This window comes from Solanum dulcamara, chromosome 3, assembly GCF_947179165.1.
Source record: "Solanum dulcamara chromosome 3, daSolDulc1.2, whole genome shotgun sequence".
NCBI classification, from domain to species: Eukaryota; Viridiplantae; Streptophyta; class Magnoliopsida; order Solanales; family Solanaceae; genus Solanum; species Solanum dulcamara.
The window spans coordinates 73,353,049-73,375,001 of NC_077239.1; the positions used below are offsets into that span (position 1 = coordinate 73,353,049).

The window sequence follows — 21,953 nt, forward strand, 5'->3', positions numbered from 1 at the left end:
AAGAGCTCTGCAAGGAATAATTGAATAGGACATTGTTGCACTTTGGGACACACAATATATGAGAAAATAATAGTAGTATATATCTCTGAATTTCAGCGCTTGGTTACTCCATCCAATCTTTTTTATAGGCTCATTTTGAATTTTACATGTTTCTTAAGAAATAATAATTAATATAAATATTTTATCACCATATCTATATTAATTAATATATAATCTTAAATCTTGAAAAATGATTTGAAAAATAAGTAATTAATATCGAAGATAAAATTAAAAATAATTATTTATTTTCTTAATATATTAGCAGTGATAAAGTAAAAGATAAAATCATTTTTTGAAATAATGGATAGAAGTGGACGAAGGAAATATTTATTATAACTTAATCACTTTCGATAAATTCCATAAATAATATTAATGTGGTCTCCTTCCTCGCTTGACAATTATTTTTTTATTTCAAGTAGGCGTTTGGCAAACTTGTATTGGATAGACCAGAAATAGTACAAGAATAAAATTTTGGTGTGTGTGATTGGTAAGTTTGGAATAACTTATTCCACCATTTATATCATAGTGATGGAATAAGTTATCACATATACATGGTGGGATAAATTCTCTTACCTTATCCTAGAATAACTAATTCTATGATAATTAACCCTGGGATAATTTGTTCCCAACCAAATAACCACCGAAAGTCGGTTGTTATTGATTCGATCTCAATTTAGATATCAAATCTGAAGTTTTAGTTTGAAACTAGTGTTTATTCATGATATTTGAATAAAACTTCAACTTTAATTTGAAGTTTTGATTTCAAATTTTAAATTTCAAATTCTACTAAAGTAAAATTTCAATTCCAAGCTTCTGATTTTAATTTATTAAATTTAGAATTTAATTTATAATTTTAAATTTTGAAAAAAGGAATAATTTTAAATTTTGTTAAAAAAAATAATACAAATAAACAAATTCATGATCGGCATAAAGAGATTGTATATTTCTTGTGAAAAAATTATATTAAAGAATAGACAGTTACTATTATATTTTATTTATTTGATCAGTGAATCTTTGTTAATGGCATACCTGAAATCACAAGAATTTATTTATAAAAAAATTGGAGATACATGATTTGTCAATATGGGCTTTATATATTTTTATGTTGACAATTTTATTTAGTTATAAAATTAAAAAGGAAAATGAAAGAGGGAGTTTGCAGAGACCAAAAGGGGACGAGAAAAAAGTTGATCGGAGCATCTCCAACTAAGCTGCGCGCACCATAATAACAACATATAACTACGATCCTTTAAAAAAATAATACATTCGTAATTTTATCTCTATCTTATAAAGTATAGAGATTATTTTCGATAAAGTATTTACATTTTCATTCACATCTCATTATTGTATTCTTTTCATAAATTTCTCTATCTCGGTTGTTTCAACTTGAAATGTAACACTCTTATTTATGGTGTGTATCTATCATTTAGAAGGAATTTCTATAAATTTATTTGACATAATACATAAATTGTCATTTAATTTAATTTTAACTGACATTTATGCTGTTTAATTTTAAGTGTACATAAGTAATTACTTAAATTTGTTTAAAGTTAAATAAATATACACATGCGTCTTACATGACGTTTCGTGTGAAATACACTTGAACTTGAACTAATTTATATTATGTCATGTAGAGTACATATTATGCCATATTGATGGTGTGTCTATTTGTTAAACTTCTACAAATCCAAGTGTATATAAGTATGCACATCTGAAATTAGAGAATATAAATGTCAGTCAAAATCAAATCAAATGTACATTTATATATTTGTAAACATTGAAATTTTATGAAACTTTACAAGATGTGTGCAATTTCAATTGGAACTTTATGAAATATGGTCAATTTCAATTATGATTCTCAGAGGCTACTCAATCCTAAGCCATGTCCATGCGTATATAAAGAGTATTATTCTCTAGAAAAGACATCTCTAATATCTCATAAATTCTTGGGTATTCAAAAATCAAAATATTGAATATCCCATAAATTATTGGGATATTCATAAAAAGATCAAACTATGAATATTATTCTTGACAATCAAATACCTCAAGAAGATCCACAAATCCTAATTTGGAAAATACGCCACTAGTTGTCCTCGAATTATGGAGAAATCTAAGGAGAGAATAATCTAGGGATAAACAAATTTATACCTTGATCGTTAATTTATCAATAAAAATTCTTTTCTTCACTTGGGTCTCTCTCTTGAGTGAGGCATCAAATACATATCTTTTTACCGATTAATTATTTTTTTATAATTAAATTTTATTTTCTATCACTTTAAAATTTATCGTAACAAGTATTATGTCAATTTATTACTCATCATTTATTTGTTTACGAAAAAACGCTGCCACGCATTGTCCTTGTTGGAATAACCTTTTTAGAAACCCTGATGATCTGTCACTCCGAACTTGAGGCTCGGACGATGGTTTGGCCTTCCAAACCACGAACGTAATAAACAAACCAAAAACCCAACCATAATTATAACGATAATCAACAACACAATTTTTTTTAAAAAAACACACAACATAAGAAAAAGAAGCTAAAAAGTTGTAACATAGTAATATTACAACATCAAAAACTAATGCAGCCATAAAAAGTAGATAAAATATACAAAATTGCACTTCAAAAGTTAACACTTCACTCTTGATAAAGACCAAAAATAATAAATAATACAAAATCTTTTCTTTCAAATGTGGGTTCCTATTACCTATTTTCTACTATTATAGTTTCGATCAATCTTACCAATTAAAGTTTGATAAATATCTGATGGTGATTACTTTTGACAAATTTAAAGGACTAAATTGCTCGGAACTAATTTAAATTTATTACTTAAGATAAATGACATTTTAAAAATCATTTTCTCAACAATTTAATCGGTTATAGCGAAGTTTAACCATTTTTTAATTTCATATACTAACTGTAGGTACCAAAGGTTGAAGAGTTATTGGATAAACTAGGAGTAGAGTATTGATATATATAGTTACATTCTTACCAGTTAGTTGCTCTCTCTCACTAGCTAGTTGACTATTGGATAAATTAAAAATTACTTCCGTCCCTTTTTAGTTGTCATGATAAGATTTGACACAACTCTTAAAAAAATTAATTACGGGTGTTGTTTGACTAATATATTATTTATTAATTATTTAATTTTTATCTATTTATGTGACTTTTAATTCTAGAATAATTAATATTAAAGATAAAATTAAAAAAAAAAATTAATTTTCTCTTAAATATTAAAAATTAATAACTATTTTAAATAAATATTTTTAATATATATGACCACTAAAACGAGACTGAAAAATATTTGCTCATTGCACCATTAATTGGTCAATGAGAGAAACCGACCTACAATAACTACTTATCTCTCAACAACGACAAGGCTATAGAAGATCATGTGACATTCATTTACTACTCCACCCTCCCCAAAACAAACAATGGCCGGCCATAGAGGGCGGAACTAGAATTCTGCGTATAGATTCGATCGATAAAATAGATTTTGTTTAAATAATATATTTAAATTATGTTAAATAAATTTATTTAATATATATGTATAAATACTATAAAAAAAAATAGGAATTATTGCGGCGATTATTTATACGTAATACGACGGTTTAAAATCGTTACAATGCACTTTAACGGTATTTCATGAAAATATTGTAATCCCGTCTGTCATAAACATATTACGACGATTTTTCAGAAACCGTAATAATATACATATAAAACTTCCGCAATGTTCCTTTGTAATTGCGACATTTTTTGTTGTATAGAGTGGCGGTTTACAACCGTTGTAATTGCATGTAAAATAGAGTAATTCATTTTTATTTTATGGCGGTTTAAAAACGCCGTAACTCATGTTGTAAATAATTATATATTTCAATTTTGTCAATCCATATTTGTACCCTATATGTTTAAATTTCTATAATCAGTAATTTTAATACAACATAAAAGATCAAATGAGTGAAATATTCATCATATAAAATAAAAGTAGTCCAAAATTATATCATCAAAATACTAATGTTTTGAAGTGTTATTCAAAACTCCAAAATTACATCATCAAAATACTAATTTCAAAGTGTCATTCAACAAGAATATCCAAAACAAAATAATCCTAAAAATGATTTCTAATCATTCCTTAGTCCATCATCATTGTTGTTTCCATCCGAAAATTTCTAATCGGTTCTTGGTTCCATTGGTGACTGATGAGCACCACTTTCTATATTTGATGCCTGAAAGGAAAAAAATATTAATTATCAATATCCAGAAAATTTATGTGCAACGATTTAAGGCATAGTAAAAAAACGCAGAATGGCTGAGCATTCTCATTTCAACCTCAACATACTTTGTACAGTCCACTTGAAACAAATATTGATATATAATCAACACTGTTACCCGCCCAAAAGGCATGCCTGTCATTCAATTAATTTTTCAGTATTAAGTTCATGTCTTATCACAAAGTAGGAGCTACACTGTACAATAGTTGTATACAATTCATAGATTGGTCACTTCAGGAACATCTTCTAATTTATAGTCTTACACCATAGAACGAGATACCATTAACATTTAACTTATGATAAACCTACAATGCTACAACGAATTAGCAGTAACATTACTATATTTTCCTATTTATATGATAATCTAAGACTAAAAATTCTTTAAATTTCACTTGCGTTTTGCATCCAACTACACATGCTTCATTTTTTGGCTTTTTGTATGTCATGTAAGAGACAGAGAAAGTAAAGGACTTATTGGAAATAATTAAAGCCAATTTTAGTGATGATTTGTATTACAAACTTGAACATCATTCAATTGAAATAAAAAGTGATCAAGTCTTTGTCTACATACAACCTTAAAGATGGCTTAGTTGTTAAAGTTATGAAATAAGTCCTCTTAAAACTTCTAGATAGCCTACCAAAAACAAAAAGAAAAATAAAGAGAAACGATCATACCTATGGAGGAGTGGAAATAAGTGAACAAATTCTTCAGGGATATTCTCTAATGTTCCTTTGATATAAGCTAAGTAGCGCATTTAATTGTGATTTCACACTCGTCTTCTCTTGCTGCCACTTTAGAGTTGGAGTGCTAGTGCTAGATGAACTCACATCAACATGCTTAAATCTCCTAGATGTTTGTTTGAACGCCACAGTAGAAACAATACCCAAGCCTAACCTTCGAACATGGCCTAGGTGTTTGGGATCGAGTACTATACCAAGTGCATCGTTAGGTGAAACTTCGACAATACTTTCTGACCTTTGACTTCGAATTTCTTCAATTTTCTCCTGTGCAAAAGAAAAACAGCATACTACTGAATTAAACTCCTAGAAAATATTGGTTACAAGTGTGCTAAAGACTAAGTTTATTCTCAACTCTACGAAACCATCTTGTGAACATGTTGGATCTTAGCGGCCCAACATTCTCTTTCAAATACATCAATAGCTATGCTAACCAGCCATTGATGAAGCAAAGCACATACAAAGAAAGCAAACAATACATTAAGACAGAAAATGTGCCTTTCAATTTGACTTGAGTTATGTGCTTCTTCAATTTGAGGGACTATGAGGGCAGGAAATTCACTCCATGACTCTGCCGTACTCCTCGAGGAAATTCATTATTCATTATAAATATGCAAACAAGCTATAAAATGGGAGCCAAATCCTGAACGTCGTGGCATTGTTCATCATTTACTCAGGGAGTTAATCATATATAAGAAGAATACTTACTCCAATCTCTCTAGCCGCCTCAGTTACGTAACTTTCATCTTTTCTCTTATGAGTCTCAGTTCATATTTTGCCTCGATCAACATCTTTTTTCTTAGCCATCTGAAAATTTTAAATTGTAAGACAGTAATTAATTAAGAATATACTTATCTAAGAACATTGAATTAAACTACCATTTCAGCTCTTCTTCTAGCCAAACTCTTAGCTCCTCCGGTATGAGGAATTTGATTTTGTCGATTCTGTTGATTCTTCTTGCAAAGTTTCTACAAGTTAAATAAGAACAATATGAAAAGTTAACTTCAGTTAGAGAAGAAATATGTAGAAGATAATAAGCGGTAGAAAGAAAATAAAACGGCCACAACAGTGACAGAGAAGAAGAAGCAATAGAAAGAAAAAAAGAAGAACAATTAGAAATGTTAAGTACCTGTGTTTTCTCATCCATTAGATAATTAACAAACAGTGCCCATTTATCCATAGGTATGCCATTTGGAGATTTTTTGATGTTCTCTTCTTTACTCAATAATGGATCTTCTGCCGCATGCCATAATTTGTGCCTATGGTCCTTCCACTTTTTGTTAAGATTACCGTCAACCCAACTTTTTGCTTTTTGATGATCACTCCTAAAGAGAAATCGAGCCTTTAAAAAATGATGTTAGTTTATTGCAGCTTTTTTATATATAACTAACAGATACAAGCTAAGCAAAATAATTCACAAGGAAGTACCATTAGAATTTCATCAAAAACATGGTCCAAATAAGATTTGGGCATGTCTGACCATTTCTTAAAGTTGATAGGAAAGTACAGAGCATTTGTTGCAAGCTGCCCCATAACTCCTGCTATTATGCCGGCTGCTTTTCCAATAAGTACACTACATTCGTCACATTCTACAATTATCCGCAATCCATTTTCCAAGTTATGGACATCCTTAATCTTCATTCTAACCATTTTTTTTACTTGATGTTGATCTAAAACAAAATAAAGATTAAATTTACCTTCAGGACATCAAGTTGATAGGAAAATATAATAAAATATAACTTTTTATGTGCTTATAACATTGACAAGCTAATCGCGATTGTCTTCATCGCCTTTATGTTTAGTTGGCTGTGAAGAAACTCCATCAAAAGTAGATGGAATGACAGATTGTGAAGAATCTCCATCAGATGATGAAGATGAAATATGTTGACTAGGTTTTTATTGTGACGATGAAGATGAATCTTGAGCCTGAGTTTGAGACAATGATGACTGTCCTGGAGCAAGTGAAGAGCTCTCGGTTGATTTGTGTTGACACCCAATTTTGATTCTCTGTGCTCAAAATTAACATATTCAGACTTCTTGATCTTTAAAAATACAAATATAATTTTTTACACATTTTTAATAATTATCCTTATTTTAGAATTTTCATGAATTTAATATCATCTTTTTTCTTTTAATAATTTATGGATAAGCACTCTTAGTTTCGTAACTAATAGGATTCTTATCCATTTATTTTCGTTGTAAAATTTTAATAGTCACACTATTTTTACAATCATCAACAAACGTACACAACATAGCACTTGGACGGTGGGAACGGGGAGCCCTTGAACCTTGAAGCAGGGCTCGAAGAACGAGTGTGTGACTCGTTGGTTTTTTAGGGTTAGGATTAAAAAAGCCCAGCCCACATAGTATGAACTAAAAACTATAGAACTAATAACCAACTCATCACTTCACATTATCTGGATCTAAAGAACCAGTCAAGATATGATATATAGATCATATCTTTGTAGCAACTGAAATCTTTTGCATAAACAAAAAAAAAAATCTGATTCTAAGTTGTAAAGCAAAATAGACAAAAAAGATGTGGATAAACGGAAGGATGAGAGAAAGAGAGAAAAAGAATACCAATGATATAAAATTCCAATATGTAAGGTCTATGAGTAATCTCATAAAATTTGACCAATTTAAGGTGAAAAATGGGGTTGCTCCCTCGGTGGGATAAAGTTGAGCCAAACTCGCAGACCCAGCCCTGCTGCTTCCATCAGTCTCCTATCCTAAGTTTCTATTCTTGCCCGGCTTTCTTTCGGCTTAAGAAGGCTGCGGTGAGAATGAGAATCACTTCGGAACTCTAGGAGAATGGGTGTTTTAGGGTAGGGCGGGATCTAAAAGCTCTCTTTTTTAAGTTATGCAATAGAAGGTAGGAAATAGGCATCAACGGGGGTATATGGGAGGAAACCAGTCTGCAGTAATTCAAATTGCTCCTTCGGATTACTAAGTAAAATCTTGACTCACATATACCGCGGTGTATTGTTGTCAACTCACATAGTCGCACCTACCAGCAACAAGACGACTACTCCCTGCACGCCACTAAACGACGCTATTTAACGCTTGGGTTCGCCCAATACAAGAACTAGCCCCGGCCTTTTTGTGCAATAAACCCCTCCGGTTGAAGACTAGTGGTAGGTGTCTCTTGCCCTTCCTTCTCTTGTGCCGGGCGTGTGATCGATTGGAATCTGGACAAAGGAATCCTGTCTAATTCACTAATTCGGCGGAAGATACTGAATTTTTGTATTTGAAAAAGATTTCCGTAGGGATCTCTAAAGTAGATGGTGGTTGATAAAGAACTATTTGATCATAATTTCCCGTATGAATACTGCGTCGAACATAAAACTTGTGGTTGGTAGTAAAACACAGATTCGCTCGTTGAGACCTAATTCTATCTTCATAGAGTTCTCGAGATATTTTCTTACGAAGTTTTGTTATAACATCTATAACCGCTTTCGGTTTAGGTGGACAACTTGACAAATATTCATCTACAGGAATTAGCTTATCGACTCCCCGAACAGTACTATAAGAATTGGTACTGAACATCCCGCCTGTAATTGTACAGGCTTCCATAGCAATAACATATTTTGGTTCAAGCATTTGCTCATATAATCTCACTAAAGAGGGGACAATTTTCATTGTTACTGTTCCGGCTGTTAAAATTAGATCCGCTTGTACGAGTCCATAACGATCAAAGTCGAAGCATGAGCCTATTAGTGAAGCAAATTCAATGAAGCAACAACTTGTACCATAGAGAAGCGGCCATAAACTAGAGAGTCTTGACCAATTTGAAAGATCATTTAATGTAGTTGAAATAACTGAATTTGGGGCTGTTCGATCAAGTAAAGGAAACTGAATGGAATTCATAACTGTCTCAATCTTATTTTTTCTGTTTTTCTTTTTATTGTCTAAATATTCAGGAGCTAAGACCATTCCAATGCCCCCTTTCGCCATGCATAAACTAAACCAATAATTAAGATAAGCACAAAAATGAAAGCTTCTATAAATACAGATACACCCAAGAACATAGAATCGAGTCCTTGTGAATGGGCCCACCGGGTTGAGAGACCAGCGAACTGGGTGTGCTACCTATCGCTGGTAAACTCTAATGTAAAATACCAGGGATTTCTTCTCCACCAACAACCAAGACGCATGAAAGCAGTTTCCAGCGCTGCTGGGCAGAAATTCCAAGATAGGTACCATGAAATCAAGACCCCTCACTGCCACCATGTCATAAACCCTCCACATAAGACCGAAACGCACCAACAAAGGATCAGTGCGATCGATCTTCCATTTTTCTTTCTTATTTTTTCTTATATAAGAGTGCCCAATACAACCACTAGCAGAACCAAAAGAGAACCTGAGATAAGGAATGGGATAAACGAGTACACTGATTAGATTCTTTCGCCTTTCAGGTCAGTACATTAGTTAGACGAGCTGGTAGCTAGCTACCCCGATTCACACCAAGTTCTCTTTGTCGGGCATGTAATTTATTCATTACTGTTGACACCCAATTTTGGCCTTATTTTTTTGTAAATTAATAATTTTAAGTCTTTTATTTTTTAAAATAGTTTTAAAATACATTTTCTACAATTTAAGGATAATTTATCAATTATTATTCTTAGTTTTAAAAATACTAAGATTTTTAATTAATTTATTTTTTGAATTTTAGTTAATTTTAATTGTTAATATTTTTATCGTAGTTTGTTGAATTTTTTTTGATATTGCCTTTATTTTTAAATCATTATTTTTCATTAAATTGTATTTTTTATGTGTCATTGATTACATTAGTTTTATATTTATTTTAGTATTTTATCTTAGTTTTAAAATGTGTTGAAACATAGATAAATATTAAATTGCTCAAATATTTAATTAGTTCATGATTTTGGACCCATAATTTTGACATCATAATTTTGAATTTTTTTTATAAGATAGGGGTGGTGAAATAATTTTGAGTAGGGTGGTAAAAAAAATCCCTTGGCTAAAATCCTAAAAATAATTCCTCCTCCTTCTTCTCAACAAAACAATCGCTGCCACCCATCACCATTATAACAACTACAACTTCTCCCTCTCTCTGTCATTGTTACCACCTTACATCAGAGAAACTGTAAGTGTTTAAGCATTTTAATACCACCATTTCCGACCTTAAAAGGTCTGCGAACCATACCCATTTGCTGTGAACCAGCAGCTCCAATCCGTCAACCCACAGCACCGGAACTCGCGATGAGTTTCGGCAAACTAGCAACCATTCGCTGCCAGGCCCCTTTCCTTTTCCCCTTTACGATTTTTCCTTGTTTTCAGGTGTTGTTTTAGTTCAATATCAAGCTCGAAGTTCCATAGTTCCAATCAGATATGACTCCCGCCGCTTGACGTCATCTTCGACAAATCAACAACAATGTAACTGTAGAAAGTTGTGTCAGCCCATTTACATTTGAATAATGTAACTGTAAATTGACCATAATAGTTAAGTTCGATGATGTCTTCTAATTTTTCATAGTAAGGCAAATCTGCTAGCCTCAAGTTTTCATCAGAACTCCTAGCAATACAAGATGAGGCTCCACTATTCTGAGTTTTCAACTCATGTTCTCGACTTTCTTTTCGAAATTTGATTCCATTGATATTAAATATTATAAACCTTCTAGCATGTGGTGGTGGACCATTTGCTAGAAACTTTAGGTCATATTCGATATGTCCGGGTTCATAATCTAAAAAAGAAATGAAAACGTGTTAGGAATAGTTTTAAGAATATAACACACTAATATGTCATATAACTAACCTTTGGAGGAAACCAATCAATAATTTTTTTATTAACTATCTTCTCTATATCCGTACTTGACGGCTTTCGACCTTTCCACCACCTTCGTATATGAGTTTTTAAATTCACTACATGAAACAGGTCAAAGAAATTCAATTCACGCTGAAAAAATAAATGTAAGATCAGCAGGAGCTGCACTTGATAAATACTATAAGTAGTTGACATTGCTTCAAAAGGATTAAAACCATTACTAGCTAGGCCTAATCGTATATTTCGAGGATCGGCAACAAATTCAGGATGAAGCAAGCCAAACGTTTTTCAAGCCTGAGAATTCCTAGGATGCTTCATCAATCCATCTTGATTACCCCCTAAAGAATGCCATCTCATAGACTCAACATTTCCAGAGAACATGAACAGTCTTTATAGCCTCGATTTTAGTGAAAAGTAGCGCAAAATCTTTGCCGGTTGCTTTTTTTTATTATCTTTTCACCTAGATGTCTTGCATTTTTTGCGTTCTTGCAAGCCTTCATCATCTTTCCCAAAATATAACAAACAATCATTTGGACAAGCATGAATCTTGGTATAATTAAGACCAAGTTTACTGATGATTTTCTTGGCCTCATAAAAGGAAGCAGGTATCTTGGAATCTTCAAAGACATCTTTTAATAATTCTAATATCATACTCATTGCTTTGTCATTCATTCGGCACAAACACTTTATGTGATACAATTTGATTAGAAAGGACGATTAGGAATACTTCCTACACCCTTCGTATAATGGTTGTTTTCCATCTTCAATCAGATCATATAACATAGCATAATCTTCATTACGCCCTTCAATATGCTCTTCATTAAATATTTCTTCTCCATGTATAGGCTCACAAGACACATCAGGCTCATTGATATTGTTCCCAGTGAACCCAAAAGCATTATTAACCATGAATTCCATTGGATTATGGGGCTGCAAAGTCTCTTCTATGGCACGTGTACTCTGAAATGATTGTGTCATTGTTGCATTTGAATCTTCACCATGTAAATACCAAAGTTTGTAATTTTCTCGAAAAGGCTTTAAGGTTAAGTGTCTGGAAAAGGCTTTAAGGTTAAGTGCTCTTGAACTATATATCTTGTTTGCCACTTATTAAAATCACATCTCGGACACGGACATTTATTATACGTCCGTCAATAGATCCGTGCTCAAAGGCAAAATTCAAAACTTTTTTACCCCATCTGCATATTCAATAGTGTTTTGTGGTTTGCCAATTCAAGATTTATCGATTCACATGGCTAGAAAAAGATTCAACTTAAAGTTAAATAATAAGGATTATAAGCATCTCGCAAATTATCGTAAAGTCTAATAAATACTGAAGGCCCAATTAAAAAGCAACTTTTCTATATGACTACTGATCAGAAACTTCAATAAAAAGCGAGCATGTCACTTTCTAATAGAATATGTTACTATATTGAATAAATAATTAGTATAACAGATTATTAAACATGGACATCACACATGTGGATAGGTAATTTGCAAGGAGCAATAAAATATCATGATAAATATATCAGCAGCTCAAACACTTAGTAGAAAATTTCTTCTTGCAAAGTTTCTACAAGTTAAATCAGAACAATGTGAAAAATTCAATACAGGAAATGACATAGCAAATATATTTAGAGATGGAGAACTATAAATATGTGAATCTCCAAAAGACACCGAAGACCAATTCACGTTTAGCAGTAATTACCAGAAATCAATTGTTAATCTTTTATATCCTGTCAAAATTCTTTTTTAACACAACTATAAATAACTAATAAATTAAACGACCTACTATTCAGAGAAACACAAGCATGAAAAATCACTCACAGTTTAATAATTTTAAAATTAAGCTGTTGAAATATCAGCAGCTCAAACACACAATAGAAAATTACATTGATAAGAGTTATATACCTATCAAATGAGACTTTGATCTCAATAACTTCACCAGTAGGTTTTGATGCCTCAACAACCTATCAAGCCCATATATGTTTATGCTAATATAAGCAGTAAATCAATAACGAAATTTGACAAAAAAATAACAAAATGTAACTCAAATATAAAAGAAAGAAAAAACTAATAAAAAAACTTGAACCTATATGCATGAACCCTAACAAATCTCTACAATCTCAAACATGCATGAACATTAACAAATAGAAAAGGGAATACAGAGATTGAAAAAAAAAATCATATGGGAAAATAACCTAGCAAAAAGCTTACCCATCAACTTGGCGCCATTTCAACTTGAACAAAAGAATAATGAGCCGAAGAATTTCAGATTGAAAAAATTTACAATGAAAAATCGAGAAGCCTCTACGCTATTCGGATGAATTTTTTCTGAGTTTTTCAGAAAAACTCCACTACGTCGGAGCTGATTTGGGCGATGAAGATCGATGAAATTGAGTATTAAGAAGGAAATTGAAAGTTACCGGAGTTGATTTGGGTGATGAAGATGGAGCTGATTTGGCGATGAAATTGAGAATTGGGAAGGAAAAGAGAGGAGCAAATCAGTTTTAGTCTTCATCAGAGCAAATCAGTTTTAGTAAATAAGAAAAAGTTTACTGAAAAATAGAGTAAATTGATTTTCTTTTGTAAATAAGGAAAAGAAAATCAATTATTGTCATTTTAAATTGCTATTACAAAATTTAGAATTCATAAAGTTGAAATTCTAGCTTTGCCTCTGTTGTCTACGAATAAAAACAATGCTTCACTCAACCAATCCAGCAACATTTTGTTCGAACAAGGTAATGTTTTTATAAATTACTAAAATAAAAGAAATTTCCAAAACTAATCCATGCATTTAATGATTAAGAGAATTTAAGATTTGAACTTCATGAATTCGAGTTTGAGATTCTATCGCAACTAATTTTATTTACTTGATTTGAAATGAATTATTAACTTTTTTTCATGTCTTTTCAACACATTCGAAATTGGAGTTAAATCTATTGATTCGTCTCCTTTTATTTGTGGTGCATTTTAAATTTTTTTCTAGGGAAAAAAGGGCCAATTTTTTTTATGAATTATTCGAAATAGGTCTCATTTTATCGTCCATTATGTTGCCCTTGTCGTTAGGAAACTAGCTCAAAAATATCCTCCAACTAATTAAATAACCCAAAAATACCATTTTTACTAATAATTTTACCAAAAGAGAAGAAAATAATACAATTTTGCCTTAGTTGTTTTAATTTTATTTTGGCGTGGGGGTGGGATGGGTTGAAGTTGTGATATATAAATAATAACATAAGAAAATTAGTACTATAAGGACCTCCATTTTAACAAATAAAAAAGGATGATATATAGCTTTTTTTCCCCTCTGGTTACTTAGGCATTAGTCATGAATTAATATTTCTGAATATGAAATCATATATCTTTTCTTACATATATAATTATTTAAAAATTCATATTTATATATTAATAAAATGTATTTATTTTACTAATTTTAGGAATGTCACATGAAAGAAATCAAATTCAATTATACCTTGACATATTATATTACGGAAGGTCACTTTAAGTCATTCCAGGTTCAATCAAGGGTATAATAATTTTGAAAGAAAATAGTAGAATAAACACTTAATTGGAAAAACTAATTATGTTGATAATTAAACTTTATATTACATAATTTTGGCATTATACATAGAAATTATCATTCAAAATAGCAAAAGTAATCTCATAATCTCCCATAATTTTTTTTTGCTCTCGTCTTTACAATTAGAAATACTTATCTCAAACTTTTTTTTTGATAACGACTTATCTCAAACTTTAAACGGAGGGTAAAATTACTCCGCATTTCAAATAGTTCAAGTGTAAAATTAATCAATTTTTTCTTTATTTTAAAGTAATCATTAGTAAAAATGATATTTTTGAGCTATTTGTGTGTTTGACCAGTATGTTTAAGGACATTTTGAGAAAAAAACCATAACGGGTGATAAAATTTACCTTAATTCTTTTGAATAGTCACTTTTTTGCCTTTTATTCCTTCTTTCTATAATATTTTCATTAACCTGTTGAATATAAAATGCAATAAACTTTCATGAAAGACAACAATTGAAGGTGAGAAAAGGATGTTAGAGTAGTTCTTTTTAGTGACTAGGGAATTGCATGCAAAATGAGAGTGATGTAAGAATGGAATATATTTGTATTGGAATAACAAAACAAATTAGCTTTTTCAGTGTTGAGAGAGAGAGGGAGAGGCAGAGAAGAAGCCACTGACATATAGAGAGAGCCTTGACAATATGTATATTTCTCCCTTCAAAAATTTATGTGATATAGTTTGACTGGATATGAAGTTTATGAAAAAAAAAAGTTACAGATGTTTGTGTGACTATAAATCATCTCATTAAAAATAAAAATAGAGCATTTTAAAATTTAATTATTACTAAATATAAAAATATGGTCATTCTTTTAGTGATGGAATAAGAAGGAAAGTGTCACTGTATCAAAAATGATTAATTGCCGGTAAATATATATTTTTAGTGGCAATTAGTGTTAGATGTTTACTCTCACTTTTTTGAAATAATTGAGTTTTTCTTTTCCTAAAGAAAAAAAAAACAAAGTCTCCATATTTAGGTAGTTATTTTTTCTCGTAGGAAAAGGTTTATGATTCTATAAATAGAAATTTATTCCTTCTAACTTGGTAACAATCACAATGTAGTCCTAGGGGCTTTGAGAGGTTTGTATAGGGGGGAGAAGTTGTGAGACACAAGTGTTACGTTAACACCTGTGTGTATTTCTTTTTATTTCGAGTGAATAGTGTGATGTTATTTCTCTCTATATTGTGTACTCTCATATTTATATAGTGAATTGCTCATCTTCTCTTGTGTAGGTAGGTCGGTTGACCAAATCATATTAAATGTTTATTTCTTTTTTAATGTATTTCTCGTTTGTCTTCTTATTTATGATCTATCGAAGTTTGCTATGCATGAAACCTGATTGTTTGGGTGCATGTAGCTTATGTATGTCATGTATAAAAATTAAGAGAGAAGTATTTTGATAAAGATATATATCAAACGGCACATGTGCATTGCTCAGATCTCTATGAAGCAAAACAAGAAAAGAGGATATGGCACTCATGACTCAATGACCAATATATTGGCCTAAATTTGAGTAAAGTAAATGAGAGGAAGCAAGCAATATCACTTATCTGTATAATATATATAGCTGGATGAAAGAGACATGATACCTAAGTTCACCTTGTCCTGCTTGAGTAAAATTCAGGCTCATGCTTATTGCTATCCAAATTTGTTAATCCCAAAAATCCTGGTGGTCCAGACTCCACACCCTCCTTGATATTAAATGATGCCCTGGTTGTTGGGCTTGGTATGGTCGATATGGACCATGAAAACAATGAATCAATGCTTGAAAACACGTTAAAGACACTTTGGTAAAAAGAGATATTAGCTGCATCTCTATTTATCGGAAAAAAAGGTACAGTTAAATTTTTTATGAAATTGAAGACAGACGTCTCGATTTAACTCTTCAAGTTCGGATATTAACAGTTAAATATCTTCGTTGAGGAATTAAGTGAAAGCAAATAAAGAAAGTGAAGAGAGTAAAATATTTTTCTCACTCATTCCACCACCTCCTTCCCCTCCTCCCCCCCCTAATCCCTGTCCTTTTATTTTTTAAAAATTTCTGTTATAAAATATATTTTTAAAAAAAAATCATATTTCACCTCCTCTCTTACTCCTTCCTAAAAAATATAATTATTTTTATTGTTTTAAAAAAATAAAATTATATCCACTCCATTTAACCCTCTGCTTTTAATTTATTTTTATTTTTTTATATATTTTTCTCATTTTGAATTAGATATGTACATATATTTTTAGAAAATTATTTTTTTCTACTTGCGTACTAAATATAACAGAAATAAAAATTATATTTTTAAAAAAGTCTTGCGATAAATAAAAAATACTTTTCTAATATTATATGTATATGAGCCCGTTTGGATTGGCTTTAAGTTGGTCAAAACCAACTTAAAGCCCCTTTTTAGCTTCTGGACGTGTTTGCCTAATGCTGACTTTAAGCCATAAAGTTCTTAAAGCAGTCAAAAATGAAAAGTTAGGATTCCTAACTTTTTTTTCCAAAGTGCTTAAAGTCATTTTCTTTGACCATGGAAATTACTTTTATATCTCTTATATTTTAACTAAATTCTCAAACTACCTTTTTTTATTTTTTAACCCTAAAATTCACATCATAAGCACTTTTATCCAAACACTCAACTGCTTATTTATAAAAATAACTTTCAGCACTTCAAAGTTCTAAAAGCACTTCATACATAAAAGTTACTTTTTTTAAGCCCATCCAAACGGGCTCTATATTTAACACAAAATAAGAAAAAAAATTGAAAGCGGAGGGTTAGGTGGGGTGGGGTAGAATTTTTTTAAAAAAAATTAAAAATAATATCTAAATTATTATTTGAGTAAGGGGGATAGAGTAAGAATTTTTAAAAAATATATTTTATAAAAGAAATTTAAAAATTAAAAATTAAACTAAAAGAATTGGGGGGGAGAGGGGAGGGAAGAGGGGGTATGGTGAGAAAAAGTGGTGGAGTGGGATAAAAAATATATTTTATATTTTATTTTATGATTATTTTATTTTGGGAGGGGGGTGTTAATACTTTAATCTTTAATTTTGACTTCTAATAATTTATTTAATTTTTATCAAGGTGAAATTTTTGTCCATGTGGAGTGTGATGTGATAAATTTTTTAAAATGAAAGAGAGAGTGTAGTACACAACATGATGAGAGTGGAATAAAAGAGAGAGGTGTGTTTCTCAAACTAATAAGTGAGAGTTTAGGTATGAAATTCACACTCTCAATAGTTTATGTATGAAACTCAAAAAAAGGGAATAGTTTAGAATTGTTATTGACACTTATCTCTATATATATATATACTTAAGAGCTAAGACTTAGTATAATATAGAAAGTTTGGACCATAAAAATATAAGTATATTGCTTTTCATATTTATAAATATGAGTATATTGCTTTTCATATTTATAAATATGTTTAAATTACTATTTATAGGTAACAACGGTAATATATTGATCATTAGAAAAATTTCACTCGAACCCTAAAGTACTACGCCCTATAATAATATTTCAAATGGAAGGTACATTAGTTGTGCCAACTGATATTCCTTTGTTGTAGGCAGGATATTGTATGAATATATGTGGAGTATTTGTCCTTTTGTCATACCTTTGAGACATGAGTCCTTTTATGTCTTCGGGCCACATGTTCCGCTTTGTGCAATTTACTACTTTGTTTGTATGATTATTTGAAACCTTATAATTTATGAATTTTGTAGGTTAAATTTTCATTCACTTGTTGCTCGAATCTTTTCATAATTTCACAACACACACTGCACACACACATATAATTTTTACACAATCGTGCAAAACAATAGTGGATGAGTATTATTTGCACAACGTTGACTTAAGGTTTTAGATCACCTCTACATTATTGGAGCAATTAAGAATACCACAAAAAGATAGTAATAAAAACTAAAAAGACCATTTTTTTTTATTTTCTATTTAGTGTCTGGAGCTCATATTAGAGTCTTGACTAAATTTGGATCGCGCACTATAGGCCTCATTTGGGATGGCACTCCCAATAAGATTTTCTCTATAATCGGGACTCGAACCCGAAAACTTTGATTAAGGATGAAGGAGTCTCACCATGCACCAAAACCATGTTAGTTAGATCATGTTGCTTTGCTTCTTAGAAATACGTTTCCTTTACAATTAGTTTGGTTATACCTAGAGGCTATAATGATGATAAAAAATCAGTACTAAAAAAAAAAGACTTTACGACTTAACGCTTTCGTCAATAAAAATCTTTTCGATGAGCCAATTTTTATCCAAAAAAACACCTTTATAGCAGTAAATTATGCAAGTTCTGTGCTGTTTAGCCTGTTTGATTGATATACAAGAATTTTACGTACCTACATTAATAAGTCATATGTGGAAGCAAGACAAGTCGTTTTACTTGATTTTTTAATAATATTTCTCCACCTCAGTGCTTGTAGATGAGGATATTATTGTGTCTTTGTACATAGTCTTCTGATACAAGCAATACAATTATAATAAAAGTAGATTTAATTTGTACTATATACACAAAATCAAAATTTGATTATACGCAAGGCCCAACCACTTCTCCATCATCAAGTACTTGGGCATGCATGAAATTTAATCACAAATATAGCAAATGTCCCATATATCTTAATAGTATTCAAATTAACAAAAAGTAATTATATACATTATTGTCCCTTTGGAAGAAAAAAAGAGGCGATATGAAGAATAATGGAATAGGACATTGTTGCACTTTTGGACACATAAACAGTATATCATTAGGAAAAGGAATTAAAGAGAAGAGAATCAAAAAATAAATATCACATCATACTATTAAAATATTAATAATGTTATTGAGTTTGCAGGTCTTCTTCCATAACTTTATACTATACATGAAAAAGCCAATGTTTTCTATAAAGTCACTATTATGACTAAACTCTACGTGAAAAGCAGCCATCACTACTCTATAATATATAGGTTCGACGAATTATTATTAGTCATAAGAATCTATTTGATGTGACCTTCAATTTTATCACTTTTTATTATTAATTCTTGAATTATCACTTTCAACAAACCCTGTAATTTTGTTGTTGGCTGTTTTTCCCGTCTCATCAATTAAGAAATTAACTAAGAAAAAAAATTATCTGACATAATAGATACATATTTTGTATTTATGTAAAACAACGAAAGTTTTAAAAAACTATAATATATAATCGCACGACTTTTAAAATATATATGTATAGTAAATTATAATCAAAACTTTTCTATAACAAAAATAGATCGATTTCACTTCCCGTGACCTATCACGAAGGGGCCAGAAATCTTACTTACTTAACGTGAGGGGCATGTGGAAATGCAACACTTTTTTCTTTGAGCTATTTCTATGACTTGACTCCCCAAGACTTTGACCCTTCACACTAGCTACCTCTCTTATGACATCTTTTGACCGTAGAAATCACTGTTTTGTTCCGTTTCAACAAAATGATCTAGTTTGATTTAATAAAGGGTTTTAAAATATAAAAAAACTTTTATATTTTATAGTTTTAAATTAAAATTATGTGAAATGTATTTTAATTTTATAGTTTTGTAGTATTTTAATTATTATAATTAATAGTATTATATAATTTTACATATGTAAATTTTATTTTAAAAAGTTAAAAATTTTATATCTGAATTCAGTGTCATGACCCGCCACTTGATCATGAAGACGGGGGAAAGATCTAGAGTCTTGGAGAGGTTAATAGAAGGCTCTAGAATGTCCAAGAGAATTCTAGAAGAAGGTAGATGAATCTAGAATCCTGGAGAGGTTAATAGAAGCCTCTAGAATGTTCAAGAGAAATCTTGAAGAAGGTAGAAGAACCTAGAGTCTTGGAGAGGTTAGTGGAAGACTCTAGATTCTTGTAGAAGCTTGTAGAGAAGTCTTGAAAGACTTGGAATTCTCTAGAGTGTGTGGAGAGTTCTAGAGTAGGGACTTCTTTGTAAATATGGAAGGACTTGTATAGTAATTTTTATTTACACTTAAGCCCCTTAGGAGTAGTATAAATAGAAGGGGCCATTCATTTGTAATCCAGCCAGAAATCAAGCAATCAAGCATTCTTCCAAAGCAATACAAAAGCCTTCTTCATAAAAGCTCTCTTGTCTTTCTTACTATTTAGCATTCCCTTAACGATCTAGTCTTAAAGGCTTACTTGAGCTTACAAGATCGTGAAAGATTTGTGAGTAAGTTGTCAAGTGCCGCACGGAAGTCTTAGTGGAAGTCTAAGTCCGTGACATCAGGGTCCAAAAATTTCGACTGTGTCAGAGACTGTGAACGTGTTTTTTAAAAGAACAAAAAACTGAAAATGAAAGTATTCGAGGTCAGCAAAAAGGACAAGATGAAGAAATTGAGCTGCTTTACTTACCTGATAAGCTTTTAAAATTAGAGTTCGTTTGGATTATTTTATAACTTGTCGAAAATAGTTTTTTTTTTAATGTTTGATTGATTAATTTAAGATTATTTTATGTTTAGAATAAATTTTAAAAAATAACTGAATCTATTTAGATTAATTTATCTAAAGCAATTTATAAGCCAAAAAAAATAAATTGAGTCTACTTCCTCCTATGCAACAAAGCTACCAAGTTTTTCTTACAACGATTATCTCTACTTTTTCAATTTTGAAACATTTTTTTGATTAATAATAATAATTTTAGGATAAAATGTAAGGTTAATTTTATCTAATGTTTAATTTAAGGTATTTGATAATTTTGTGATTATTTTATCTCACTATTAATATTAAAATGATGGAATTACTATATAAGAAGATGACATTTGATATGCGAGATAAGATAAGATATTTAAGAATTAAATTAGAGATTAAATTTATATTGTGTTTTGTTAACGTAATAAACTTATTACATTAACAAAACACAATATAAATTTAATCCCAAATTTAATTTTGAATATTCGTTTTACTCCATCTAACTTCTTGTGATTTTATCTCACCTACCAAACAGGATCAATTTAATTCAAAAATTATAATTTCAAAATAATTTAATCCCAAATCAAACAATTGCTAGCAACAAAGCTTTTACATTAATTTATGCAATTCTATAAAATGTTACTGAATTATAACGAACAAAATATAAATAGTGAAAAATGCACTCTGTCTGAGGCTCACGTGGTACCCGAGCCTGATGATCTGTCACTCCAAACTACAGACTCGGACAATACACGTAGGCTCAGACAACAGCTTGCTCACCCAAACCACATAAATAAACAAAACAAAACAAAAATCCTAGTACTCTATTCTTTGCAAGGAAAAAAATTAACCATAACAAAAAAAAAACTAAAAATATACTACAGATTTTTTTTTTCTTTCTGTGGTTAGTATGTATTAAAATTCGATTATATTTAAATTCATGCGTTAGAGTCCATGTTGAAGGGTAAAAGACTTTCTAATAAATATAACTTATGTATTCAGAAAATTCAATTTTAAAATTTTAATTAAAAATAAAAAAATAGTTACCAATCCACTAGCTCTGTCTTTTCTTCATCCTCTCTCCCCAAAATCATATAGTGT

General features: G+C 30.5%; 1 protein-coding gene and 1 long non-coding RNA gene across 2 annotated transcripts; both read right to left on the minus strand.

Annotated features, from left to right (window-relative positions):
• Positions 1–4,043: 4,043 nt before the first annotated feature.
• LOC129881767 (uncharacterized) lies at positions 4,044–6,480 on the minus strand. Its single transcript, XR_008765694.1, has 5 exons — positions 6,176–6,480; positions 5,925–6,014; positions 5,755–5,853; positions 4,984–5,313; positions 4,044–4,263 (listed from the first exon to the last, which is right to left on the minus strand). It is a non-coding gene; the product is annotated as an uncharacterized LOC129881767 (long non-coding RNA).
• A 1,776-nt stretch (positions 6,481–8,256) lies between these two features.
• On the minus strand, positions 8,257–9,066 carry LOC129881768 (NAD(P)H-quinone oxidoreductase subunit K, chloroplastic). The gene has a single exon (XM_055955874.1). It carries the CDS (start codon positions 9,001–9,003, stop codon positions 8,257–8,259), a length of 747 nt encoding a protein of 248 aa, XP_055811849.1. The 5' UTR covers positions 9,004–9,066.
• Between the last annotated feature and the right edge of the window lie 12,887 nt (positions 9,067–21,953).

Bases quoted from the DNA above. Each gene is read 5' to 3' on its own strand.
- LOC129881768 (XM_055955874.1), bottom strand. From the start codon at position 9,003: ATGGCGAAAGGGGGCATTGGAATGGTCTTAGCTCCTGAATATTTAGAC.